General features: G+C 46.8%; 1 protein-coding gene and 2 long non-coding RNA genes across 3 annotated transcripts; all 3 read left to right on the plus strand.

Moving 5' to 3' along the window:
- The first annotated feature begins 16,499 nt into the window (after window positions 1-16,499).
- On the plus strand, window positions 16,500-17,012 carry LOC120672338. The gene is made up of 3 exons (XR_005674074.1): window positions 16,500-16,585; window positions 16,677-16,787; window positions 16,872-17,012. It is a non-coding gene; the product is annotated as an uncharacterized LOC120672338 (long non-coding RNA).
- A 363-nt stretch (window positions 17,013-17,375) lies between these two features.
- Window positions 17,376-17,723, plus strand: LOC120671847. The gene is made up of 3 exons (XR_005673890.1): window positions 17,376-17,421; window positions 17,528-17,614; window positions 17,693-17,723. It is a non-coding gene; the product is annotated as an uncharacterized LOC120671847 (long non-coding RNA).
- A 360-nt stretch (window positions 17,724-18,083) lies between these two features.
- LOC120674675 (translation initiation factor IF-2-like) lies at window positions 18,084-20,864 on the plus strand. Its single transcript, XM_039955813.1, has 3 exons — window positions 18,084-18,269; window positions 18,368-18,422; window positions 20,116-20,864. The coding sequence occupies exons 1-3, from the start codon at window positions 18,084-18,086 to the stop codon at window positions 20,862-20,864; spliced, it is 990 nt and encodes a 329-aa protein (XP_039811747.1).
- Window positions 20,865-24,848: the final 3,984 nt, after the last annotated feature.

Below are 24,848 nucleotides of genomic sequence, written 5' to 3' on the forward strand. Positions count from 1 at the left end.
ATTCTACAAACTTTTTTGAAATAATTTGACTTGTAGTTCATACATATACATAGGCCCTATTTAGTTTTAAAAAATAACTAATTATACAGTTTAGCTGGAAATGATGAGATGAATCTGATTGGACACTAATTAATCAATGATTGGACATACCAAATAAAAACGAAAGTGCTACAGTAGCCAAACCCAAAAATTTTCACGAACTAAACAGGCCCATAGGAAATTGGATGCTATTCTGAAACATAAACATTCACTGCAATACAACAAAAACCAAAGTAGGAGTTCATAAATCAAACCATTTTTAGTTGCCCGGTGTGGCAAAGGAAAGGGTAGCAAAAGATGCAAACGTTTCCAAAAGAAGAAGAAATGACCCCAAACAACATCAGCCGTCGCCCTCCTCGCTGGTATCATCAGAGAAATCATCGTACTCAGCTTCAGGAGCCTCCTCCTCGTCACCATGAAGGTGTTGGCGAGCAAGCCTATGATGCTACTCGGTGAGGGGGTCATCCGGGTTGAAGTTGAAGGCTTGCTCGATCAGGCGACACATGTTGTCCGTCTCCGTGACGTTGGGGCAGAACGGGCATCGGAACCACACCTTGCCGCTGGCCATGGTCCTTGCAGAGAACCGCAGGGGCTCCTCGGCATGTCCCTCCGGCGGCGGCAGCGAGGTAGCCAGATAGCTGGGGCCATCGACACCGGAACCTTGCAGTGGCGGTGGCGATGGCGGTGGCGGCGGAACCACCGAGGCCGCCGGGTCGATGCCAGGGCAATGCCGCTTCGCCAGCGGTGAGGGGTACCCGCTGTGCCAGACGGACGACGCTGGCAGCGCATCAAAACCGCCGCTTGACTGCAACATGCAATGGACATAAATCGAGAACACAAAATCCAAATCGATCTCACCAATCAAGATTAACAGCAGGGTTTTTTTTGCTAAAAGCTTACCGACGACGAGGAGCGAGGAGGGGAGCTTGCCGACGGGATGCTTGCCTTTCGCTTCCCCTTGGGGTCCATGGCGTCGGTCGACGGCGGTGGAGCGTGCACAGGAAGCGAGAAGAAGGCGGAGGAAGTTGCCAATGAAGATGAAGCGTGGCTTGAGAATTAATTGAAGTGATGGGACGGTTTGGGGGAGAAAGGGGAGTAATTGTTTTGTTTCCATCCAAAAGAGAAACACCTTTTGTCCCCGACATGCGGGAGCCACCGTCCTAGGCCGGGCCCACCTGTCAGTGCAAGGTTCATGGCGTAATCCTCCTGTGCGCTTTCGATATGTGAGACTAAAACGCGGGCCCCACCTGTCGGCGCCGGGTTCATGGCCAAGTCTTCATCAATTCTTCATGGATCTACATATTTTGTGTTTTGATTCATAACAAAAACTTAAAATGTGGTTAGATTTCTCATTTCTTGTCTGGTTCAGTTCGTTCTTAGCATAGCAAATGGATTCAACTTCGTCAGAGTGTATCCAGTTCGATTTTATACCTTAATAGAAATATGTCTTAGCATTGCGTACACTAAGTTACAACACGGCAATGAAGGTGAAGTTGCCAACGACATTTGGTGTCTAGGCAATCCTAACCTATATGCTGTCTTTTGATACTGCGAAGTGCATTTTCCTATGAATGTTATGTTAGAGGGATGATGAGTATCTCATCGTATGTGCATATGATCATTGTAGTGGAAATTGAAGGAGAAGTTGAACACTCCAAAGTGTTGTTTTTTTTCTAAATGTGCATCGTAAATGCTACTTGCAGGGAGGTCTTTTTGCACTGTGCCTGCAGATCGTTCACATGACCACTCTAATAATTTTATAGTTTTTTTGTAGGCCACATCAATTGGTCAAGTTGCATCTATCAGTCACAAAGAGAGCTTGCTGACCAGGGGGATGGGACGATGACCTGTCGCGCAGACCATGATGGGACGACGACCCGTCGCGTTGACCAGAAGGTGCCTTCCTTGCGCGCATTCTGTTTTGGAGTAGTACTATGAGCCTGACATGCTAGTTCATGCATGGTTCTAACTTCTACTATTATGGAAATTAATGATTCCCTTCAAGTTTGAATATAAGAAATTTCTTGCCAGCACTTTCGCATGCCCAAATTTTGGTAACCAAAATATATATAATTAAAGTTTGATAATGCCAGATAGATATATGACACATCACCACAATATCACAGACAAATAATATACAAAACGACAGAGCAAACCAGTTTCAAACAAGAGAAAACGAAACAAATTAAAGCAAACAAATTAAAACATCTCCACGCGGCTCACATCCTGCTGACGGCACACACCACCTGGCTATTCATGCGCCACGTCCAGAGGTCGTACTCATGCCGGATGCGGCACCCCACGCTGCAGTATCGGATGATGAAGGTCCCATGTCCATAGCGCCTGCATTCCGCCCATGTGCAGACGTGGGTATCATCGACGTCTAGGTAGATGTTGCGGTGCAGAAGCCAGAGCCGGGATGCAATGATCTCGAGGTCCCGCTGGACCGAGTGGCGCAGCCCCGGCAGGCCGCGGTTCTCCCATCGGCCGTCAACCTGCGACGGGCCGCCGCTAATTGTGTGGAGCACCACCAGCGCTTTGGGGTCCACGGGGTTCCGACGGTACCCTAGCATCGCCAAGAAGTACGCCGCGCAGGAGTCCCCAGCGATAGTGGCTTGGTTGACGAGCGCTTGCCCGCCAACGAGTTCCCGCCACTCCATCATCATCTGCATCCCAGCGATGCAGATGGCCTCGTGATTACCAGCGAGGCGCAAGCGATCCTCGAAGCGTGACCAACTGACGCCGAGCCATAGCCCCACGTACTGACGAATGCCCCGGAGCTGCAGGCGGCGGAGCATCTCGGTGGAGTCGCAGATCTGTCGGAACATGGCGCAGATGCGACGAAGCCCCGCGTACCAGGTCGAGGGCGTCATCTCATGCCGGTCGTCAAGGTGGAGAAGGAGGATCCGGATGATGAGATCCTCTGGCAGCAACATCAATGGCGGTGAACTTCTTCTCCTTGATGAGGAATCCATGGTCGCCGCTGCCCTCTTGCACTCTTGACCTCTTGCCCTCGATTTAGATCTTTCAGCGAGAAAGAAGCGATGCGGCGGCGTCTGGCGAGAGGAAGAAGGCGAAAAACCCCCGTTTGTGTGAGGGGACGTATTAGGGGAAGGGGGAAGAAAGGCGAAAGGATGGGACGATGATGCAGTTTGGCTTCTAAATTAAAGAAACTGGCAACACAGCAGTTGTTTCCATCCAAAGCCACTGACATGTGGGCCTGGCAAGCCAGGCCCCACAAGCGACCGAGAGGACGCATATAAATTATTGTAGACAAATTTTAGAGTTCAGTTTTTTATATCAATATACTAACAAACTAGACTAGAGTACCTATGGTTCTCTTCACCCAAGGACCTATCAAGATCTTATGGAAAGATCTTCCAGCAAAGCAGTGTGTCTCCTGCACTGCACCGCTGCAGAGCCTAGTACTACATTGCTTCGGCCATTGGGCAAAAGGGTGCCGCTTAGAGGTCAGCACTGATCAGACAGGGTGCAGAGACGGTTCCTTCCCAAGATGCCGCCTGACCTTCCTGTCGACCACGAGACAGTCAATGGTAGATGGTACTAGTTGTTTAGATCATTTGGCCCCAAATTCTTGCTAATTTGGAGTAATAATTAAAACATATTTACAAAAATTTGTACACGGATGAATTGAAAATCTCGAGACGAATCTAATGAGCCTAATTAATCCATGATAAATCTATAATTAGCGGATGGTTACTGTAGCATCTCTATTGCAAATCTTGGACGAAGTAGGCTCATTAGATTCATCTCGCGATGTACAATCCATCTGTGCAGAAAGTTTTATAAATAGATCTTATTTAATACTCCATGCGTGTGTTCAAACACTCGATGTGATGTTTTTGGGTGTAAAATTTTGGGATGAAAACTGTAGTTGCTTTTTCTCATGGTGCATTTATTAGAGCTGTCTCCAGAAAATACCTTTCCTACCACAAGCTGTCTCTAAAAAATATTATTCTATTTGGAGCACCGGGTGCAAAAGCAAGCACCATGGTTTTGGATCACCCAGCTCTCAAGTAGTAGTACTTGTCAATGTACTGATGCATATATTTCTTGTGGATGTTTGAAAATGCTAATTATCCTTCAAACTCAGGAGCTTTATGGTGGATAATGTAATTCTACGAAGTTAGAAGAAAAACACATGATTTTGGCCTATGTATGAGAAATCTATACTTGTTTAAAGTTTTTGCTTTGGATTCAATCCAAAATATAATAAGCACCATTAAGAACTGATAAATAACTGACAAAGAACAGGTGCAGAACCCGGCGCCGACAGGTGGGACCAGCGTTCAGTCACACATACGAACGCGCCGACAGGTGGGACCAGCGTTTAGTCACACATAGGAACGCGCACAGGAATGGGTGGGGACAGTTCTCCAGAATTTAATCCCCTTATGTCCCTGACGCGTGGACCCAGCCACGTCTTGGCTCACACATGGCCCACATATAAGTGACAAAGACAATCTACTGTCCAGTATACATACTTTGGGCAATGCTCAAGCCTTGCCACGTGTGGGCACGCGATTGGCCCAGTTCTATGGGATGCAGATAGAGTTGGTATTTATCCTTTTAATCTAGAATTAAAATTTGTAACTGGTATTTCTCCGTCATACTTAATCCAAATTTGATGGTTATTTTTCCTGAATTTTTCTAAAATCACTCTCCTTTCGTCAATGATGTTTTAATTACACATTCTAATTCGTAGATCCAATTTCTATGCCTTATTTTCTTTCCTCTAAATGCCGTATAGAAAAAGCCTTTGTTTTCCACAGCCATTACTTTATACAACATTGTATTTTGTAATATTAAGGTGAGAACAAGGTTATGTTCACATTTGACATGCATATGAGTTCGAACATGTTGATAAGTATGTGTAACGAACATGGCACCATTTATGCCATTTCGAGTGATTTTGGTGATCGAATGACAACACAACACTTGGACTAATATGTTTGTTAAGATGATCATTCTCAGGATTTTAGGTTCAAGTGATGACAAAGAGAGAGAGAGAAGATAAGCGTAGCAAGGCCCAAAGCTCTTCGGTCAGTAGCACCGGAAGAACCGACGCCATGGGCATCGGAGCATCCGATGGTAGTCGGAAGAACCGACGCCATGGTACTTTGGTGCAGAAGGGAGTCGAAGCCAAGTCAGCCTATAGGCACCGGTTGAACCGACGGGTCAAAAAGGGGCATCGGTGCATTGGCCGTCCTTTGTACCAGAGACGATGTCAGGTGCCCAGGAGAAGTGTCTTCAGCACCGGTTCAACCGATGGGGCATCGGTGCATACCACCGGTGTAATGACGTTAGCGTCTAGGAGAAGATTCCTTCAGCACCGGTTGAACCGGTGAGGCATCGGTGCAAAGCATCGGTTCAACCGGTGGTCTCTACGTCAGCCGTCAGGAGTCCAACGGCTACTTCGTGTTATGAGTGACCGGATGAACCGACGCTACCCCGCCAAGAGGCATCGGTTCTTCCGGTGGTACGCAGATTTTCAGCTAACCGTTGGAGCAATGGCTACAAGACTTGGTGGCCTATATATACGCCTCACCTCGGCCATTTGAAGATTGCTGGAGTCCCAAGACACCTCATACACATCCAAGAACATCTCCAAGCCATACAAGAGCTCATAGATCATATCCTTAGCTTATAGCACTAGCTTTGTAAAGTGTGAGTGCTAGATTAGCTCTTAGTGAGTGTGATTGCAAGGCCTTGAGCCTTTGTGCTGTGGTTCTCTAGTGAACCAAAACAAGAGCTTGGTGCGCCGGCACCTTGGAGCGTGAAGCTCACCGGCAACGTCATCGACCCTCCGACTTGGTGTGGAACGGCGACGACACTTTGTGCGGGGGACGTGGAGACCCCCATCCTTTGTGGAGAAGCTCCTTAGTGGAACCCGGGGCCAAGGTGACCGTGATTGTGTTCACGGAAGAGACTTGGTGGCCGAGTAGCAATACTCTTAGTGAGTGCTACAACAACGTGGATGTAGGTGTGCCTTTGTGGCTAACCGAACCACGGGATAAACACCCGCGTCAAGAGTTTGCTATCTCCTATCCTTTTCTTTAATCTTCTGCATTTCATACTAGCAATTTGTGTGCCTTTACTTTCATAGAATAGTTTCTTGATAGGAAAGGCTATAGGTTGCTAAACTCTTTTGGGATAGGGGTTTCACACTACAACAACCTAGTTGCACATCTAGATAGCATGTTTTAGTTTAAGTTTTGTGCAAACTAGTTGGAGCCATAGGTCTAAGTTTTTATTAGTGCCTAATTCACCCCCTCCCCCTCTTAGGCTAGAGCACCCGATCACTTTCAGTATGGAAAACTTCAATGTTCAAGTAACATTGTATGGAACTATGTAAGAGATGTAGGCATTTGTACACAATGTAAATTCTTCCTTTATCGTAACCATTTAAAATTTTTATGTAATGTTTAGGGACCCAAATTAGGTCACCACATCAATTTATAGATTGTTTAGACCACATTAAGATGTTATTTAAATTACTATATCATAAATTTGAGATATATAAGTTTGAATTATCCCTATCAAACTTCCACTTTTTTGAAGTATCTCCAAGATATGAGTTTGAATGGAACATTTGACCATCGTAAGCATCATTTGCGCATAATTAGTACAACATTCTTTTAAGAGTATCATATTTATTTATACAACATCCATCATCATGTAAAGCGAGTTTCATTTTTATGACGCAACTATGCCACCAGGTGCACTAGATTTTATAGTATGTGAGTTTGATTTCTAACATTCTATGACAAACATGATCTTTGTTCACCATAGTCTCCAATATAGATGTTAATTGGCAAGTACCTTTTTGGAACATGGACATCTTATATATCCCACAACACATTTTAGTTGTCATTAACCTTGTCAAAGAAGCAAGATTTGGATGCATGGTCAAGTATCCTAGCACAACACCACAAAGAGCCATAAGGATTTTTTGTTAAGAATCAAATTAGAAAAATGACAACTTCGCCAAGAATTGACATGAATTGGAGATGAACACGTGCATGCGCACAAGTGGGATCCATGAGTCTGTCATACAGCCGGTAGGCACTGGTCAACCCTGCATGTAGTTTGCCCCCTCCTCTTCCGGTTACACAACATACCCAATTGTGTCTCTATGACGCGTGGGTCTAATGATGCTGGGCCCTAAGAGTCAGTGATTGATCACTAGACACGGCCCTTTACATGCACTACCGAAGCGGCGCCGGCGGATTCTACCAATCCACCCCCACGTCTCGCCCCTTCACCGCGCCTTCCTCCCCAATTTGTCCCATCAAGTCCTGCTCGCCGCCGTGCTTCCTCCATCGGCGACATGGTTGGCGCAACCCGCTCCCGCGCTACACCCCCGACTCCATGACGGGCGTAGAGGCCAGCAGGCGCCAGGATCGCCCTCTCGTGCCCGCTTCCCCTCCTGCAGCCGACATTATTGTTGCGCCGCTTGTAGTGGAGCACCACTCCACCCACCAGAGGCGCAACCGGCGAGGAAGGTTCTTAAGGACCAGCAACGCATGCCCGAGGAGGAGGACAATGACGAAACGGAGTCGCCACCAGGTGGCACAGGAACCGATGGTGCCGCTCGTCGATATCCTCGATGTGATGCCTCCTGTCTTCGCGGCACACGACGCCCACGCGCAGCCTCCACATCTTTCGGTTAGAAAGCATTCATGTTCAATTATATCAGTACTGACTTATATAGCATGTAATGGATTCTAAATCTGTTTTGAACTGTTTGAGATTAATAAAGCACTTGCATTAATCCTATGTTTGCGATTCTAATACTGACTCTTATTTTGTTAATGAAGATTCCTGACCACGAACATGTCTTCCTATTCAATGAAAAGATCACTGTCCATTGCTCATTTTCTCATGATAGCGATGAGGAGACTGGTGAAAGACCGAAGCCATCGAACAGGGAGGTGAGATATGGTGCCCCTACCACAAAACCCTTCATTCCAATTATATATATGCAAACTTGCCCCTTTGTGAAATTACAGATCAAGCGAGAGGCCGAGAAGCTTCGCGTCCACCACAAGCGCAAATATTTCGGGTCGCCGGCATCCTCCCGCTCCTTTTGAAGCGATATGGTGCATGGACGGTCCATAATTATGTTCTATACCTAGGAGATTGATCTAGACGTCGTTTTAGAAATGTTGTTCTGCCTGATGGACAACTATTGTATTGGCACTATTGTTGCACCTTATGAAATTTACGTTCATTTTGTCGTTATAATATATATCTTTTAACTATTTTCACTGGTCAATGGCTGTGTTCTTGAGTGTCATAATTGTATCAGTATTGCTGTCAATAGTTTTTGAGTGAAAATGGAATTATACCACAGTGGAGCAGTGTCTTTCTCCATTTGTGAATTTCCATTGTGTCACTTACTAATGATGGGTCCCACATGTGAAAATGAGTCAGCCGAAGGCAACTTGTGGTATAATTTCCTTTTGTGAAACTTGTTCTTGTTTTTTTGCATATCACCTGAGTTCATCAAGAATTGCGGAATATGACATGTTTTTTTAGTACGAATTAGCAAAGCAACAAATAAAAGATAAAAACAGGACCTTATTATCAAAACACCGAGTGGCACAATGGTTTGCGCAATACATTCTCGTTTTCGTGATATAGGTTCGAACCCTGTCTCCACCAAGTTTTTAAATTTATTTTAATTTAATGTGATATTGAAAATACACATTCTGCACACAAATGTGGGTCCTACCTATCGGTGACTGAAACGCGGGTCCTAACTGCCGGCGCCGGTTTTTCACCTATTCTTTATCGGTTCTTAATGGCGCTTATTATATTTGGATTGAATCCAAAGCAAAAATAGATTTCCCATACGTGCGCCGCGACCCACGCGGTGATGCCGCTGGGTCCCACATGTCGTAGGCAAAGGGCTTCAGCTTGTGCCCACCCCAAAGCCACTGACATATTGGCCCCAGTAGCCAAGGCCCACAAGCAAGTGACATCACACCACATGGCACTCGATTCGCCGACCAGGAGAGGCGCCTTCTGCACGTGCGGATGCGGCTGTGGGATTGTCAAGCGGGTCCCACCTTGTCCATGATCAGTTGTGCACTCAGTTGTTCACTCACGTTCATGTTTTTTTTTGGATTCTTAATGAAAACTACAAAAATGTAAAGATTTGCCATCTGTATTCGAAATCAGGTGTTTTTTTTGCAAAATTCTTAGGAGAAGATCATCGATCACTTCGAGGCCATAGCATCGTGTTACACTAGTTTCATTTACTAGTTTAGTCAAAAAAGTTTCATTTACTAGTTTGTTATAAATAGATTATCCTAATGCCTTTGTATTTTGGCAATGTGCTTTTGTTTTTAAGCATAAGTTACACCTCCCTGGAAGTGTCATTAACGATGCACCTTTAAAAAGAACCAACACTTTGGAGTGTTCATCTTCTCCTTCAATTTTCACTACAATGTTCATATGCACATACGATGAGATACTCATCATCCCTTTAACATTCATAGAATAATGCAACATACGTGTCAACATTCATAGAACATATTCAGATCGAAGATGTGTGCTTCGGATCGGAGATGTGTGCTTCGATCTGTAAGCAACATACATGTCAACTTTTGCGAATCGTACCCAACATTCATAGAACATATTCAGATCGAAGATGTGTGCTTCGGATCGGAGATGTGTGCTTCGATCTGTAAGCAACATACATGTCAACTTTTGCGAATCGTACCCAATTTTTTACCGCAATCTCCACATATGATATCTCGATATCACGACAAATCTCATGATTTTCAGACTTTTTTTGCTTTTTTAAAAATTTAAAAACCATTCAGTCCCTCTGTCGTGGTCGTGTTTCTTAGATAATATGTTCGAAATTTATTTTTATTCTACTATTATTTGAACAAGTGATGAACAAGTAGCAAAGATGGGACCCGCATGAGAATCCCAGAAGCGAAACCGCACACGAGGGAATGGGCGCGCTTCCTGGTGGGTGCGTCGTGTTCCGTTGTCGCGGCTTCAATGCTTCGTCCCACTTGGTTGTGCACCCTGTCTTGTCAGAATCACATGTCAGTGGCTTTGAATGGGAACAACTGTTGTGTTGCTAGTTTCTTTGCGAAGCTGAACGGCCTCCACATCGTTCGCCATTCTTCCAACTTCCCCCAATACGTCCCTACGCCTTTCTTCCCACTTCGCCTCATCCCTTTGCCGTCATTGTGCTCTCGCCCTCTTTTTGTCATCGACCATACCGACCAGAACCTCGCCCTCCTCTCGTCGCTGGGCGGCGTATGGCGCCTACAAGATCCCTCGCCGACCTTCCTGAGGAGATGCTCATCCACATCGCCGCCCACATCGCGGCCTCATCCAAGAACCCCATGGATGATCACTGTCACCTCCGGGGCGCTTGCACTCTCATGAGAGACAAGGTGTGCGGCGTGGCGCTGGTGCGCCGCAGCCTCAACCTGGGGCTGGTCCTGCAGCAATCGGCCGATGCGGCGATCAATGAGCGACTGATCGCGAACACCCACGGCGCGGGCAACCTAGAGGCGCTCTTCATCATGGGGATGAGGGTTGTCTTCCGATAGCACGGCGGGGCTCTTGATGCGTCGCTCGACGATCTCGATTGGGCTGCCCAGCAGGGCCACAAGCCAGCGGCGTTCCTGCTCGCTATGCTCCTGTGGCGAGCAAATCGTGCCGCCGAGCACGACCTCCGGGCCAAGGAACTCCTGGCGGAGGCGGCGGACGACGACCCGGCGCTCGCCGTCTTGACCGACCGCGGGGTTGGTCTTCTACACGAGCACGTCTTGGACATGCTGTGGATGTACGTGTGGCCTAACTGGCACCAGGCCTTCCCCGTGCCTGGGCCAGTGCCTCGTGTGGTTCACCATTGTGCGTCCCTGGTGCAGCAGGTCGGATGGGTCGACGAGGGCTGGTGCGGCAAGCCTGTCGGCCATGTCAGAAGGAACGAGTGGTCGAACTACTTTATCGAGGAATGCAGGATTCGTAGGTTGTGCGAGTCCATGTTCCGCATCTCCACCCTCATCCTTAGGATGTTTATGTACTCCTGCAATTTATGTTATCTGTAGGCCCTTTTATCATGTTATATTATGTTTCATTATAGACTCCATGAGAACACTATGCAATGATCTCCGAGCCACTAAATTTTTTCCAAGAATGTAGAAAAAAGAACCACCTAATTTTGGGAAGAAATGATAAAGATATACATGTTACTAGATTTCATTACAAACCAAAATAAAACATATGAAGACGAGTGAACAGTCGATGAACAACTGACCAAAAATCCATGCGCTGACATGTGGGACCTACATGTCAGAAGCACAGAAGAAAGCGCACGTGAGGAATACGCCTCCTCATGTACACCGGGCGTCCGCTTCGTAGTGGGCCATTTTGGAGATTCGGCCCAATAAGGTAGGCGCGCGGCAGCTGAGGAACAATGTTATCGTGTTTGCGACTAAAACGCGGGTCCCACCTGTCGGCGCCGATTATTCACCTGTTCTTCATCGGTTCTTAATGGCGCTTATTGTATTTGGATTGAATCCAAAGAAAAAACTTTGAACAAGTATAAATTTCCCATACGTAGGCCAAAATCATGTGTTTTTTTTCTAACTTCGTAGAATGACATTATCCACCAGGTGCACTAGTTTTTATTGTAGAAAATGAGTTTGGTTTCTAACATTCTTTGACAAACATGATCTTTGCGCACCATAGTCTCCAATAGAGATGAAAATTGACAAGTACCTTTTGGGAGTATGGTCATCTTATACCCCACTACTCATTTTAGTTGTCATTAACCTTGTCAAAGAAGCAAGACTTGGATACATGGTCAAGTATCACCACAAGAGCACAAGTGCCATAAGGATGTACTCATCCTTCCTAACACATTCATGGAAAATATGGACTCAACAATTGATTTAAGTTGTATAAGGTTGGATTTGTTAAGGAGCTTGATGCAAACAACATAACTACTTTATAACTACACTTGTTCAAAATTAAAGCTATGGCAAACATTTGAAATTGATAATAATGGCTGCTTTACGTGTTCTCAATATGGAAGCGTAATTTTGTTTGTCACCGACAGGCGGGACCCACGACAGTGTGATTACGTGTCCGCCCTATAAAAGCGCAATCTTCTTAAAGCCAATACCGTGCGACCTCCTAAATCTAATTTTCCGTGGATCCAATATTTTCCCTCCATCTTCCTCCAATAATTTCATTTCAAGTCTAAAATTCCCACCCCTAATCCCGCGCATATTAGCCATCCGATCCCGCACATGGCCCGGCGGCGGTTCTTCTCCTTGTCCCCTGGCTTTTCGCCTTCATCTGCTACCTAATCTTCGTAGGAGTGCACCGCCTCGCATATCCAGTCCCCACGTGCGCGTGACGAACTGCAATCGCTCCATGGAGAAGGTCGCCGCGACACGCTACGAGGCGTCGAGGCTGGTGCAACTCCCGACGGAGCTGACAATTGAGATTGCCTCCCGCATCGCTGCTCAGTCAGAGGACGCCATGGCAGATCTCGGCAATCTGCACGCAACCTGCAAGGAAATGTGCATGGTGTGCGGCGCCACCAAGGTCAGCCAAAGCCTAGCCCTGCGTCGTGTGCTGCGGCGTCGATTCTACTTGGGACCGGAATATCTCGCGACGCTCATCACCGGACTGGCCACCGTCGGCAACCCGGAGGCCTGCTTCCGCAGCGGGATGTGCCTCGTCTTTCGGGAAGCAGTGCGGCGCAATCATGCCGTGCCTCGACCCGCTTAGGCGCGCCGTGGAGGCGGGCCACAAGGTAGCGATTTACGCCCTCGCCCTCTTGCTCTACATGCCCAACAGCAGCGATGGCGATGACGACGAGGCCCGGCGGCTCCTACGCATGGTCGAGGGACCCAAACCGAGCGCGCCGGTGCTTCCTTGGAAAAACAAGACTTGTACGAAATGCCGCTCTCGGATTATGTCGGCGCTGTGGGACTTGGAGCCGTCGGCGGTGGGTGTGCCGACTCCCATGCATCGCCAGGACGAACATCAGTGTGCGGGAGGCGGCTGTGACGAGCACGCAGGATGGTATGCTTGGTACTCGTGGCGCAGGTTCTGCAGCAAGGAGTGTCGGATCCACAACAAGTGTGATTGGTTCTTCTACACAGTCATGGAAACGTTGAATGAAAAAAAAATTGCCAGGTAAAAATCCCCATGACTACCAAATGCAAAAGACCAACTTCCCAGTGTCGCAACTTCTCTTATCTTAAGCTACAGCTGAATAGACCAAATTTTATGTGTACTAGTGTGGTATGAGGCACAAAAAATTGTACTATTTTTGTTGATAGAATCGTATGCAGTTTAATTTATTTAGTTTTTTCCATTGTGTTAAACGAGTGCTGTTTGGTGAATACTTAAATTTGAAGTGCTTTTTTTGGACTCTAATCTGAATTCCCCACTTCCATCTTCGCCTCCATATATTCCAATCTAGTTAATGCGGCGGGTCCCACAAGTCGGCGTCGCTGCTACTGTTCCCGCGCTCAAAAACCGAGGAGACACGGCGAAACCATCAAGAACACGCCCTTCCTTTTGCCCTTCCCCTTCCCCTTCCCCTACCATCAAATTGGGGTTTTCGCATCTGTTCGTCGCATCCAATCGATCAGCATCCCCTCCTCACAGCCTCCCATCGCGCACCCTCTGCATCCCTTGTCTTCCTCACATTTGATGGAGAATCTCCCGACTGAGATTGCAGTTGAGATCGCCGCCTGCCTCGCCGAGTCTTCAGACTTCGTGGTGGCCGAGGTTGGCTCCCTAAGGGCGACCTACAAGAAAATGCGGTAGGTTTACCGCATGCCGGAGGTCGGGCGGCACCTTGCAGTGCATCCCCTGCTGCCGATTGGGTCGTGGGATTTGTACTATGACAACGGCTTCCGCCAAAACCTCATCATCAATCTGTCCAAGGTTGGCAATCCGGTGGCGTGCTTCTTCACGGGGATGCGCGTGGTCTTGGTGGAGGCGCGCGGTTATCTCCGGCCTAGCCTCGACATGCTCGAGTGCACCGCCAAGGCCGGTCATCAAGTCGCCTTGTACGTCCTCGCCGTGTGCAAGTACAGGCCCAACAGCGACGCCGAAGAAGATGCCAGTGGCATGGAGCTGTTCAGGAAGATTGAGGGCGACGACGTAGGGGCGGGAGCACCAGCGACATGGGTGAACACGGCTTGTGCGCGGTTACACCAGCAGGCCCTGCTGGTGTCGGCGAACGTCGTGCCCCTAGGGGCTCGTAGGGTTCCCGTGCAGAAGCCGGTGTCTCGCGTTCATCGGTGCGCCAGCCGGCCCATGTGTGGTTGGGACGTCGCCTGGGAAGGATGCCAGCTCTTTTGCAGCGAGGAGTGTAGGATTAGATCAGAGAGTGCAACTTACTTCAATTCAGTGTAGCCTTGATTATTGTATCTAAGGTAGCAATGCAGGTTGGTTATCTGTGTATGGTGATATATTTTGCTGAAGATCTTGCAGACTAGATGAACCAGAAAAGGCATTCAGTAATTCAGTTAACATCAGGAATCCAATTGTTCTGACAGTTCAGTTGACTGCTTTCTTGCTTTCAGTTAATAGGATTTCAGATAATATCAGGAATTCAGTGAGGAGAGGGATGACAAAGACAAGAGGTTGTTAGATCCTATCAGGTGATGGTCCTTCACTTGAAGCGGTTCGGCGTGCTCTCCGGGGGAAATTCAAGAAGTTTAGCAAATAAACTCGAAGCATGTCCCTGAAGTTTTGTCTTTGGTCCATGTGTCTCTGAACTTAATTATGTCAATGTGGATCATGTTTGTGATCCTTAATTAGTGTGGTGTCCTCGTGGCTCGGTAAGCCTATGTGTAAACTCAGTCCTCATATATCGTATGCACGGTTTGCCTATCCTTAGTTGGTTACTTAATTTGTGTTATGCATGTTATTACTTTGGTACTAATTTTTTGTGATGCATGTGTTATTCTGGTACTGTCTATCTGGATGATCTTGTGTGATCTAGAAGAATGTTATTCTGGATGGTCTTGTTATTCTGGATGATCTTATGTGATCTGGGTTCAGTTAAATAGTTAAATATTTAACTAGTTTAATTTATATAGAAACGTTATTAATAAAACTCGATAAAGTTCAATCAATTGTCTTTACAAATAAAAATTAAATAGAGTGGGACCCGCACGTCAGCGGGTCACACGAAAACGCACTCCTCAAATACGCCAAGCGTTCCGAAAATTTTGTAGACAGCGATTTTGAACATGGCGCCAGTTTTTCCATCCGAAATTTTCAAGAAAGCGCCAAACTACCGCGCTACCATCCGAAATTTTGTAACTGGGCCCACGTGTTGCGAAACGCCGTGTTATTTGACTACTAATCCTGCGTCTTTCCCTCCCTAATCCCCCCGCTAAACCAATCTACATCGGTCAGTTAGTGTTAGTCGACGACAGGCGCCGCCAAGTTGGTTCTCGCCTTCCACCACACAGGCGAAGAGGATGTCGACATCGAGCGAGGCGGCAAGGGGGACCCCTTCCTCGTCGGAAACGCTGCACACACCTGCGTCGGCGTCGGCGATGCTACCTCCAATGTTCACACCAACCACGAGCACGGCGACTGATGGAGCTCCCATCTCCAGCAGGCCGGCAGTGACGACTTCGCTCTTTGGGTCAGCTTCGTCCCAAAGAGCACCACAACGTTCGGCCGACGACGAAGATGCACGCGACAATGGCCAAGTTCCACAATATTTGGTACCTTTGTCTTAGGACGAGACCGAGACCAGGTACGCTATCATACCCTGCTACTGCCATCCTAGGTTTCATGCATTTGTGCAGGCACTGCTATCATAGATTTCATGCATTATTTGTGCACGCGATTTACTGCAAATTATTGCAAATAATTGAAATGCCACCGATGAATATGCAGAACAGATCATACATGGCTCATGCATGTCGTTTGCAAGGGGAGTGAGGAGGAACAAGAATGTGTTAGGATCTATAAAGCTGCATTGGGTCAAATCACGATTGGTAACTTAACAACAATGAAATCAAAATTGGGGTATCGGTCCAGGGAGTACATGTACTACAAGAGGAGAAGTGCTGAAGCTCCTGCGCAAGCAACACTTACTGAGATCAAGTTCGATTATGATGTAGAAATAATGTTAAATAGTAACGAGGAAGACAGGAAGGTCAGAATAGTTTTGTCGAGGAATCCAATAGCAGACCCGTCTGTGGCCATAACACCAATAAAATCCAATAGAGTTTCCTCAGATCAAGATGAAGAAGAAGAAGTGCAAGAATCTGATCTAGATGCATACAAAGATTGGCTAGCTTATTTGCATACAAGGAACCAAGCCATGGGTGAGTTATGGTAAAGCCCAATATATATATATTTACACATGGATTTTGCAATTCACTTATGACTGATGTTATAGATCCTTTTTCAGAGTTTCAAGACATATACAGGGAGGACACAATCAAGACATACCAAGAATGGTTGGGGGTTGAAGGAAAACTTGATGACATCAGTAATATCCCTCTCCTAATTGTCAAACAAATTACCATTCTTTGTTAGAATTCAAATTATGCTAGCTCATCATGTGACAAAATTGTCTGCAGATGCGTATTTGAATCCTACCATTCAAATACATTCCAGTCAAGACAGCAACCCAACACCTCCAGTGCAGACACCATCTCATGCTCGACGTTGGACATAGGGGCAAGGAAATGGTAACTTGTGTTTATTAGGAATTAATTGTGTATGCATATTATGTCGTTTAGTGTCTATTATTACATTTTGTTCCCATGGAATAGGCTCAGAAAATGGGCAGAAAAGGGGATGTGGTCCCCTAAAAGGCTTGAAGGCAATCTCCAAGAGAATCAAGGTGGGCAATCAGAAGATGAAAGTTGACTTCTCCAGACTTGGAGGACCGGTAGGTGACAACTACCGCTCATTCGTTGATGAAGTAGTAATGTTTACAAGGAAGTGGGCGCCACTCATTGGAGTGAAATCGTGGAAACATGTCCATGAAGATGTAAAAGAGTCAATAGCATCTGATATATTGGTAATCAAAATCTTTGCTTCTGTATACATTTCAATCTTAAACTAAGGTAACAACTCACATAGTATTTGCATGTTCTTGTAATTATATAACATGCTAGGTGGGACATTGAGGATAATGATCATTCAAGGAGAATCATATGGGACATTGCTAAGGAGCATTACAAAGGGTGGCGTTCAACTTTCAGTGCTACGGCCAGGGCATACAACAGCTACCACCACCGAATGCTACATAAGCTTCAAGAATTAGATATTATTGAATGGCACTATCTGTTGCAGTATTTTAGGACTACAAAATTCCAGGTTTGTTCCACATTGTTACTATTACTGAACAATACCAATTTCATACAAATGGCTATGTTTGAGTCATTAAGATTATTGTTGAAATATTGACATTCTATAGGCAAAGAGCATACAAAATTATGGGATTCGAGCCCAACAAAGGACCAGACATTTGTCAGGCTCTAAGCCTTATGCTCAGCGCAGCTATGAGAAGGTAATAACTGGAGAAGCACATCTACAAGCTTTCTTGCAGGATGAATTACTAATTTATTATGTTCTTGGCATATCAGAGAGACCCAGAAACTGGAGATGAGCCCAACAATCTAGGGATGTCTACGTGAGTTCTCACTGAATTTGTACATACATTACTTTATATAGTCCCTGCAAATATAGAATGCATGCAATTTCTTGTTCAACTAACTCCTCCATCTGTGCCTTGTAAATGTTAGGACAAAGCAAGCAGCCTTATTACTGAGGCCGAATCAAATGCAGAGGAAAACTTTGTTCCCCAAAAGGAAAAGAACGAGATTTTCTAGAAGGCATACAAGGAAGTCACAGAGTGCAAATCCACCAAGTTGCATGGTAATGGGTACCTGGCAAAAAACCCAACTAGAAGGCAGCTGCTGAATGCGGAACGCTAGGAACAAATTAGTAGGGAGCAGCATCAGGATCACCTCGAGCTCATGGAAGCATTTGGGCAGCTACATCAACAAATGACAACATGGGAAGCTGACAGGGAAGCCAAAAGGAGAGAACATGCACGAGAAATTGAAGAAATTAACAAGGCAAGGGCGGCTGATAAAGAAGAGCTTAGGCGAGAAATCCTATCAATGATGCAAACAGCAAATGGACAAGGACCACCTCAGCAGGTACTAGTCAAGCTAGTTATTGAATGACTTTCTTTCCATAGGTTCTATATCTAAATGTCTGTATCCTTTCATAAATTGTCCTGCCAACACCTGTCCAGCCAAACAACAATGTCGTTGCATCTGCAGAGGTGGCGGCGGCTGCATCAAACATGAGTACTAAAGAAGTACAGACAAACTCACCGAATGTGCTCTCTTCTAGTTAGGTTGTTCGTGAATTGACAACTTTTTACTTGTATCATCAGATACAGAACAAAATCGAACCTAATTTTTTCCTTCCAAATTTTTGTTCCAGAAAAAGCCTCAAAGCCACCCAGAGCAATCTGAAGTCGGTGCTAAAGGAAAGGCAGCTAGCATTCGCACTACAAGAAGTAGTAAAGCTGGTGAAGCACATTCCGTCCCGCCCGCGGCATACGTTTCATCACAACAGCTATAGGAAAGAGCTGCACATAGGAGATGACAAAACGCCAAGAAGACAGGAGGTGAAATTTTTGTACTCTACCTTCTCTGAATGTTTCTGTTTCAGCTGTCAAAGTGTTTATAGTTATGTTAATTATTTGCTGTCATTCTGATAATTTTATGATTCGCAGTGAAACTTTGGTTTGATACATAATGTTGTTGCACCCTTTCCATTATTACAGATTATTTGATGCTTACAAGTGCTATTAATTCTTTTCAGGAAACTAATCCACTTCGAATGGAGCAAACAGGTGATGCGACCTTCTTGAAGTCACTCTTTGCTGATCAAGTGATGGGATCGTCTTGAAGCCATGCAGCTAATGTGTTGAAACAATGTCCTGTTGAAAACTTATTAGTATTATCAGTGAATGGTCGAATGGTGCTATGTGTTGGTACATGCTGTTGTTGAACGGAATTTATCAGTGAATGGTTGAATGTTGTTTCATGAATTATAAATGCATAATTATTATTGATCCTGTATTTTAATATTTTAAATTATTGCTGCTACAAAAATGAGCGTGGCAGAATAGACATATGGCGACCTATAAATCTATGGCAGCAATACCTTTTGTTGCAAAAGAGAATTCATCCTATCGCAACCCATATTTTTCGGTGCCACAAAGGCTCCTGGCAATAGTAAGTTCCACTTGTAGCAACCCTGTATTATGGTGGTAATAGATGCATGAACTTGTGGCAACCAAAACATTTTCAAAGCAACAACGTAGGAAACATCTTACAACCAATCAAACTAGGTGGCATTAGCGTGCTCCACCTATTGCCTCCAACTTATATATTTTGGTGGCAATAGAATGTTGTACCTATAGCAACCAACCCTGCTGCGTGGCAATAGAGGACACCACATATAGCACCGTAATCAACTTCGTGGTAATAGAGGGAACCACATATTGCACCCAAAACACTTTCGTGGCAATAGAGGTGCTCCCCCCTATAGCAACCAGAACTAGAGTGTAGCAATACAATACTTTGCAACGCAAGATTTTACAAATTGCAACGTGTTTCGTACGATGCAATTGTACCTAAGGCAACAGCAGATGCGTCGCAATATGATAATTTGCAACCAACATGAGCGAGCCCATAGATGCTAGTTGCAACGCCTCATTGTGTTGCAATAGAAAAACTAATGCAACCAAAAAAAGACATGCGTCGCTACAGGCTAATGCAGCGCGACATATAGGCGCGCTTTTTTACGGGGAAAAATGGTTGCAATTGCGGCTATTGCAACTAAATATGACATATTGCAACACATTTCGTGCGTTGCATTAGGGTGAAAATCTAGTAGTGTGGAGCTCCTCAAGAGGTGCTCCACCAATTCCTGGAGCTGTTGCAGTTGGGTAGAATTACCCACCATGTCATTGGTTATGTATGTTAGGTACCCCTTCGGCTAGAAAAAATAGAAAAGTCAACACCCGCTCCCTTCTATTCCCTGCCGCGCTGGGCTCCCGCCGCCGGCCCTCCCTCGAGCTCCCGCCGCCGGCCCTCCCTCTGAGCTCCCGCCGCTACCCCTCCGTCGAGCTCCCGCCGGTCGCGCCGTACCTTGAGCTCTCGCCGCCGTCGACCGCGCTACCCTCTGGATCTGGCGGCCGCGGCTGGCGCCCTGCTGCGGCGGCGCGCGGTGAACGCCATCCCTCTCCTGCGCGCGCGGCACCACTCTCCTCCGCGTGCGGCGCCGCCCTGCTCCTCATGCGAGAGCCCCGCCGGAAGCGGACTCTACGTGGCGGCCCTCCCCGCCCTCCCCGCCAGCAGAGCTTCTCGAGCTCAGAGGCGGTGGATGCGGGGACCGCCCGCCCGCAGCGCCTTGTCTCCCACCACCGCCTACCGGGGACCGCCCGCTGCCCACCGCCGAGCTACTCTCGCGTCAACAGCCGAGCGCTCCCAGCCACGCCGCCGAGCACCGAGCTCTCCCAGACCCGTCCTCGGACCTCGCCGCCGCTCCCTGCCTCGGCCTTGGGCCTTCTCGCCGTCGCCCCGATGCGCGCCGGTGGTGGCCTCCGCGCGGCCGAGGGCGCACGCTGGTGGTGGCCCCTCGGGGCACACACGGGAGGAGGGAGGGGGAACGGAAACGGAGGAGAGGGAGGTAGAAGACAACAGCGGGACCCGCATGGAAGTGAGAGAAGTTAGATGGGCTGAACTGGGCTGCCGATTGCTTGTTGGGCCGGTGGAGTAGAGGGAGTTGAATCTCTGAGATTTATGGAGTGGAGCTCTCCCAAACAGAATGGACTCAAGTGGTGGAGTGGAATGGCTGTTTTGGGAGTGGAGTGCTCCCAAACAGGCTCTACGTTGCGGAACCTGACGGTTTGAGCAACGAAGGCAAGTCCTAACCCCCCTTCTCCCTTCTTCCTCTTATCATCGTTATGAACCTTAATTAAATTGAGTAGTAATAGAAAGTATGAGCCTGATAATGTAGCTATGGAGCTAATTTTGGATGACGTGATCATCCACGTTTTGAGCTAATACTACCCCTAAGATATATGGAACATGAGTTAATGAACCTGACCCTAATCAACAAAAGAGGTGGGTGGTGGTAGTCTACGAGAGGGTAGGCTACCACATTGGGAATCGCCGTGCGCGGGATTCCTGCGGAGGGATACTTGCCTCTCTTAAAGACCGGTTCATAGACCTCGGACCCCAGTGAGATATTACGTACAGCCACACGCCGGTATGGGACGGCTGGATTCCACACCCCGTTGGATTGAAGTATAGTCTAGCACCTAGGATGCTGGAGTAAGCAAGTGGTCTATCGGGAGACGATGCGGGAAGAACGGCCCCTGATCTAGTTGGCGTGGTTGCTATGTGATCTTCCACGTTGAGATATTGATGTTATGGTAATGGCCATGTCGTGCACAAAGGATATTTGATAAATGGCTACGTACAGGGATAACGGACTCCGTAGTCGGATTCCTCTATGTACAGGGACGCCATCCTTCGTAGTGTGTATTGAAGCTACGTACAGGGATGCCGTGCTCCGTAGGGCAGGCACTACACAAAGGGGGGTAGTTCCGTAGTGTGTATTGAACCTACGTACAGAACTATGTCTCCCGTAGTGCGTTCCAACCCCCGAGAAGCTACGGTGGGATTATTATACATAGATCCATGATAGCACATCCGAGCGGGTACAGAATCTCGTTAGGGCTATCAAAGCCAAACCGGATGGCAGGGGAAATTTGTACACCTCTGCGAATAGCCACGTCCTTGGAATAGGCAAATGCTGGATGACGACTGCCTATGATTAGATTTCACCCTAACTAACCTGTTTGTGATGATGATAAGGTTTCCACTTCCATCAGATCCCGGTAACTAGTGAGAGTGTTAACTCTGCTAGGGCCCACCCTACCATATAGCCCCCATCCATTGGGTGGGACTTGCTGAGTACGAAAGTACTCACCCGTTGTTGACTTTCAGATCTAGGATCCGACGGCTATGACATCAACGACTTTGATGAGGCGCAACCTAACGAGTAGGAGTGGACTTTGGATAGCTCTTCGGCACCACGACGCTATTGCTAGGGTCTTGGCTACACTCAAGTAGGCCTGTGGAGTAGTGGGATGAGGTCCACTATATGTAGCACGTAGTGGACTTGTGTAATAAATTGCCGTTGCACGGCCATCGTGTAGGGATGAATTGCATCTCCCTGTGTGTGTAACCCAAGGGAACTCGTTGTACGAACCTTCTATTTACCTATCAATAAAGCTCGATTTTCTAGATAAATATCTGTGTCCACTTCTGTGCATAATTAAGCATATTTGTGCTTGATCCTGGCGCAAATACGTATAATTAAAAGTCCCATAAAAGTGGGGCGTTACAGTTTCAAAAGGCATCCGCCGCCGCCGTCCACGTCTCCATCTCCATATCATCGTGGGAGAGCAGGGCGGCGGCGTGCGAGGGCGAGGGTGAGGGTGAGCGGCAGGCCCACGCTGGTCCACGGTGTGCAACCTGGCCACGGCGTCGAGGGCCGTGGTGGCACGCGGAGCAAGCTCAAGCCGTTATCCACCCTCGACTGGCTCCTTCCCCAACAACTTGCTGTCCACGATGGCCACCAGCGGGGATGAGGGAGCCCCGACAACTCTAGGCATGGGTGAGTGCAGGCCGGTGATGACGGCGCCGCGTGAGAGAAGGCCGGTAGTGTCTAGGGCGCGAGGAAAGGCAGCCGCGTCCTTGGCGTAGGAGGACGGGCGTGTGATGTTGGGTCTGGAGGGGCGGGGGTCGAGGGGGTGCGGTGATGGTGTTGAGTTGCTCTTTGAAAATACCATAATGCCCTTAACCAAAATAAATCAAGCAAAATAGCTATTTTATGGAGGCATCGGAAGACGTCTGAAAGTATCTTAAAGCATTTCCAACCATTGTAAAAGGGCTCACAAAGTTAAGTATTAGTTATTTTTTTATCTAGCATTTCCAACCATTGTAAAAGGGCTCCTTTTTGTTATACCAATTGATAATGGATTGTGTCTGCCTATATATTGCATTGTGCACCTCTCCTAGCTTAAATTTTATTTAACATGATTTGGCAACACTTCTGTACTACTATCAATTAGTACAAGTAAATTATTACGCCGTCACACCCTCATGACTCTGCCTCCATCTCATGCACCTCTCTTTTACCCTCCGCTCCCTCTCCATGCGCACGCGGGAGTGCTGACGCCTCCATCTCATGTGCGCCAGCACATCTCCATCTCCCAGCGCTTCATCTATATGTGTGCACAAGGAGCGCTTGTGCCTCTATCTCTGGCGCACCTCCGTTTCCCTCTCCGGCATGGAGGCGATGGGACCATGGCACACCGCCCCCTCTAGCATGGAGGCGAGGAGACGGGCGCCTGGCACAGATCTAGTGGGCATGAGCCCAGTTCATTGGAGGGATAGCCGGATCTAAGAGCAAGCGTAATAATGTGCTTATAGCCAAGCTAGTCATCATTTTTGCTGATATGGAGGGGAGAAAAAAGAAGAGAAGAGAGCATGACTCTTATTCTAGCACCAAGCTAACATAGAACTATAGGCATTTGTAGGTCTAAACAAAAACGTATGTGAAGAGGGAAAAGAAAGAAAAAGTAAAACATGGTACAATATAATGATAAAAAACTTTTTTTACAGACAAATAAGAGACGACTATTATATAGCTTGGCTCTATTATTAATCATACTCTAATGGAGGACGGCTGGAACCATTGGAGGTCAGCATCGGCGGCACCGATGGGTCACGTACAGGTCTCCCCATCTCCCACTCTTCATCAATGTAACATGGTTATTTTTTTAGTTTTGTTGTAGAGTAAAAGTGAAAGAGAGAAAGGATTGAGGGAATGAATGAGTCCATTGATTGATTAGAGAGGATTACAACCATTTATACATGCCCAAGGGGCCAAAGGGGCCGAAGGGACACACCCCTTCGATCTGACCCTTTCGTGGATGGTGATGTAATAAATCACTAACTAATTATTAATTACAGGAATTGATCACTAATTCTATTTCTTCTTAACGCTCCCCCTTGATCAATTTCTTCTTCTTGTAGTCTTGTAATCCTCATTCATTGTTTGATTGTATGGAAAAACTCCTCTAAAACCCCTGTGGGAAAAATTTGAGGAGAAACCTATTTGTGTATGGATATGTCATTAGAAAAACTCCTTAAACCCGTTTGGGAAAGTAGGACAAAATATTGATATGACCATATATGTGATGGTATTCCATTAAAACTCCTTTAAAACCCTCTTGGGAAAAATATAAGGAGAAAATGATATGGAATATCATTGATTGCAAACTTATATGAGGAAAAACCCGTAAGTTTGAATGTATTATGATCTGTGGATCATATCTGAACTACTTCTCCCCCAAAACCCGATGGGAAAATATGAGGAGAAATTATATCTTGAATACCTTCTTAAAAACTCTAATCGAGAAAACAGAAGATATAATATATCCAATATGTCTCGAATATCTCTTTAAAAACCCCGCTGCGGAAATTTTAGTTTTCAGATAGCCCCCTAAACTTTTCTATAATTACAAACTAGTCCTCCACTCCTTCAACCTCCAGACTTGCTGGAGTCCTGGCGGCGCCGCCCCGCCGCCGGTTTTCCGCTCACCGGCCGCCCTCGCCGCCGTTTAGCGCGCCACTGAGCTT

Source organism: Panicum virgatum, chromosome 5N (genome assembly GCF_016808335.1).
Source record: "Panicum virgatum strain AP13 chromosome 5N, P.virgatum_v5, whole genome shotgun sequence".
NCBI lineage: Eukaryota > Viridiplantae > Streptophyta > Magnoliopsida > Poales > Poaceae > Panicum > Panicum virgatum.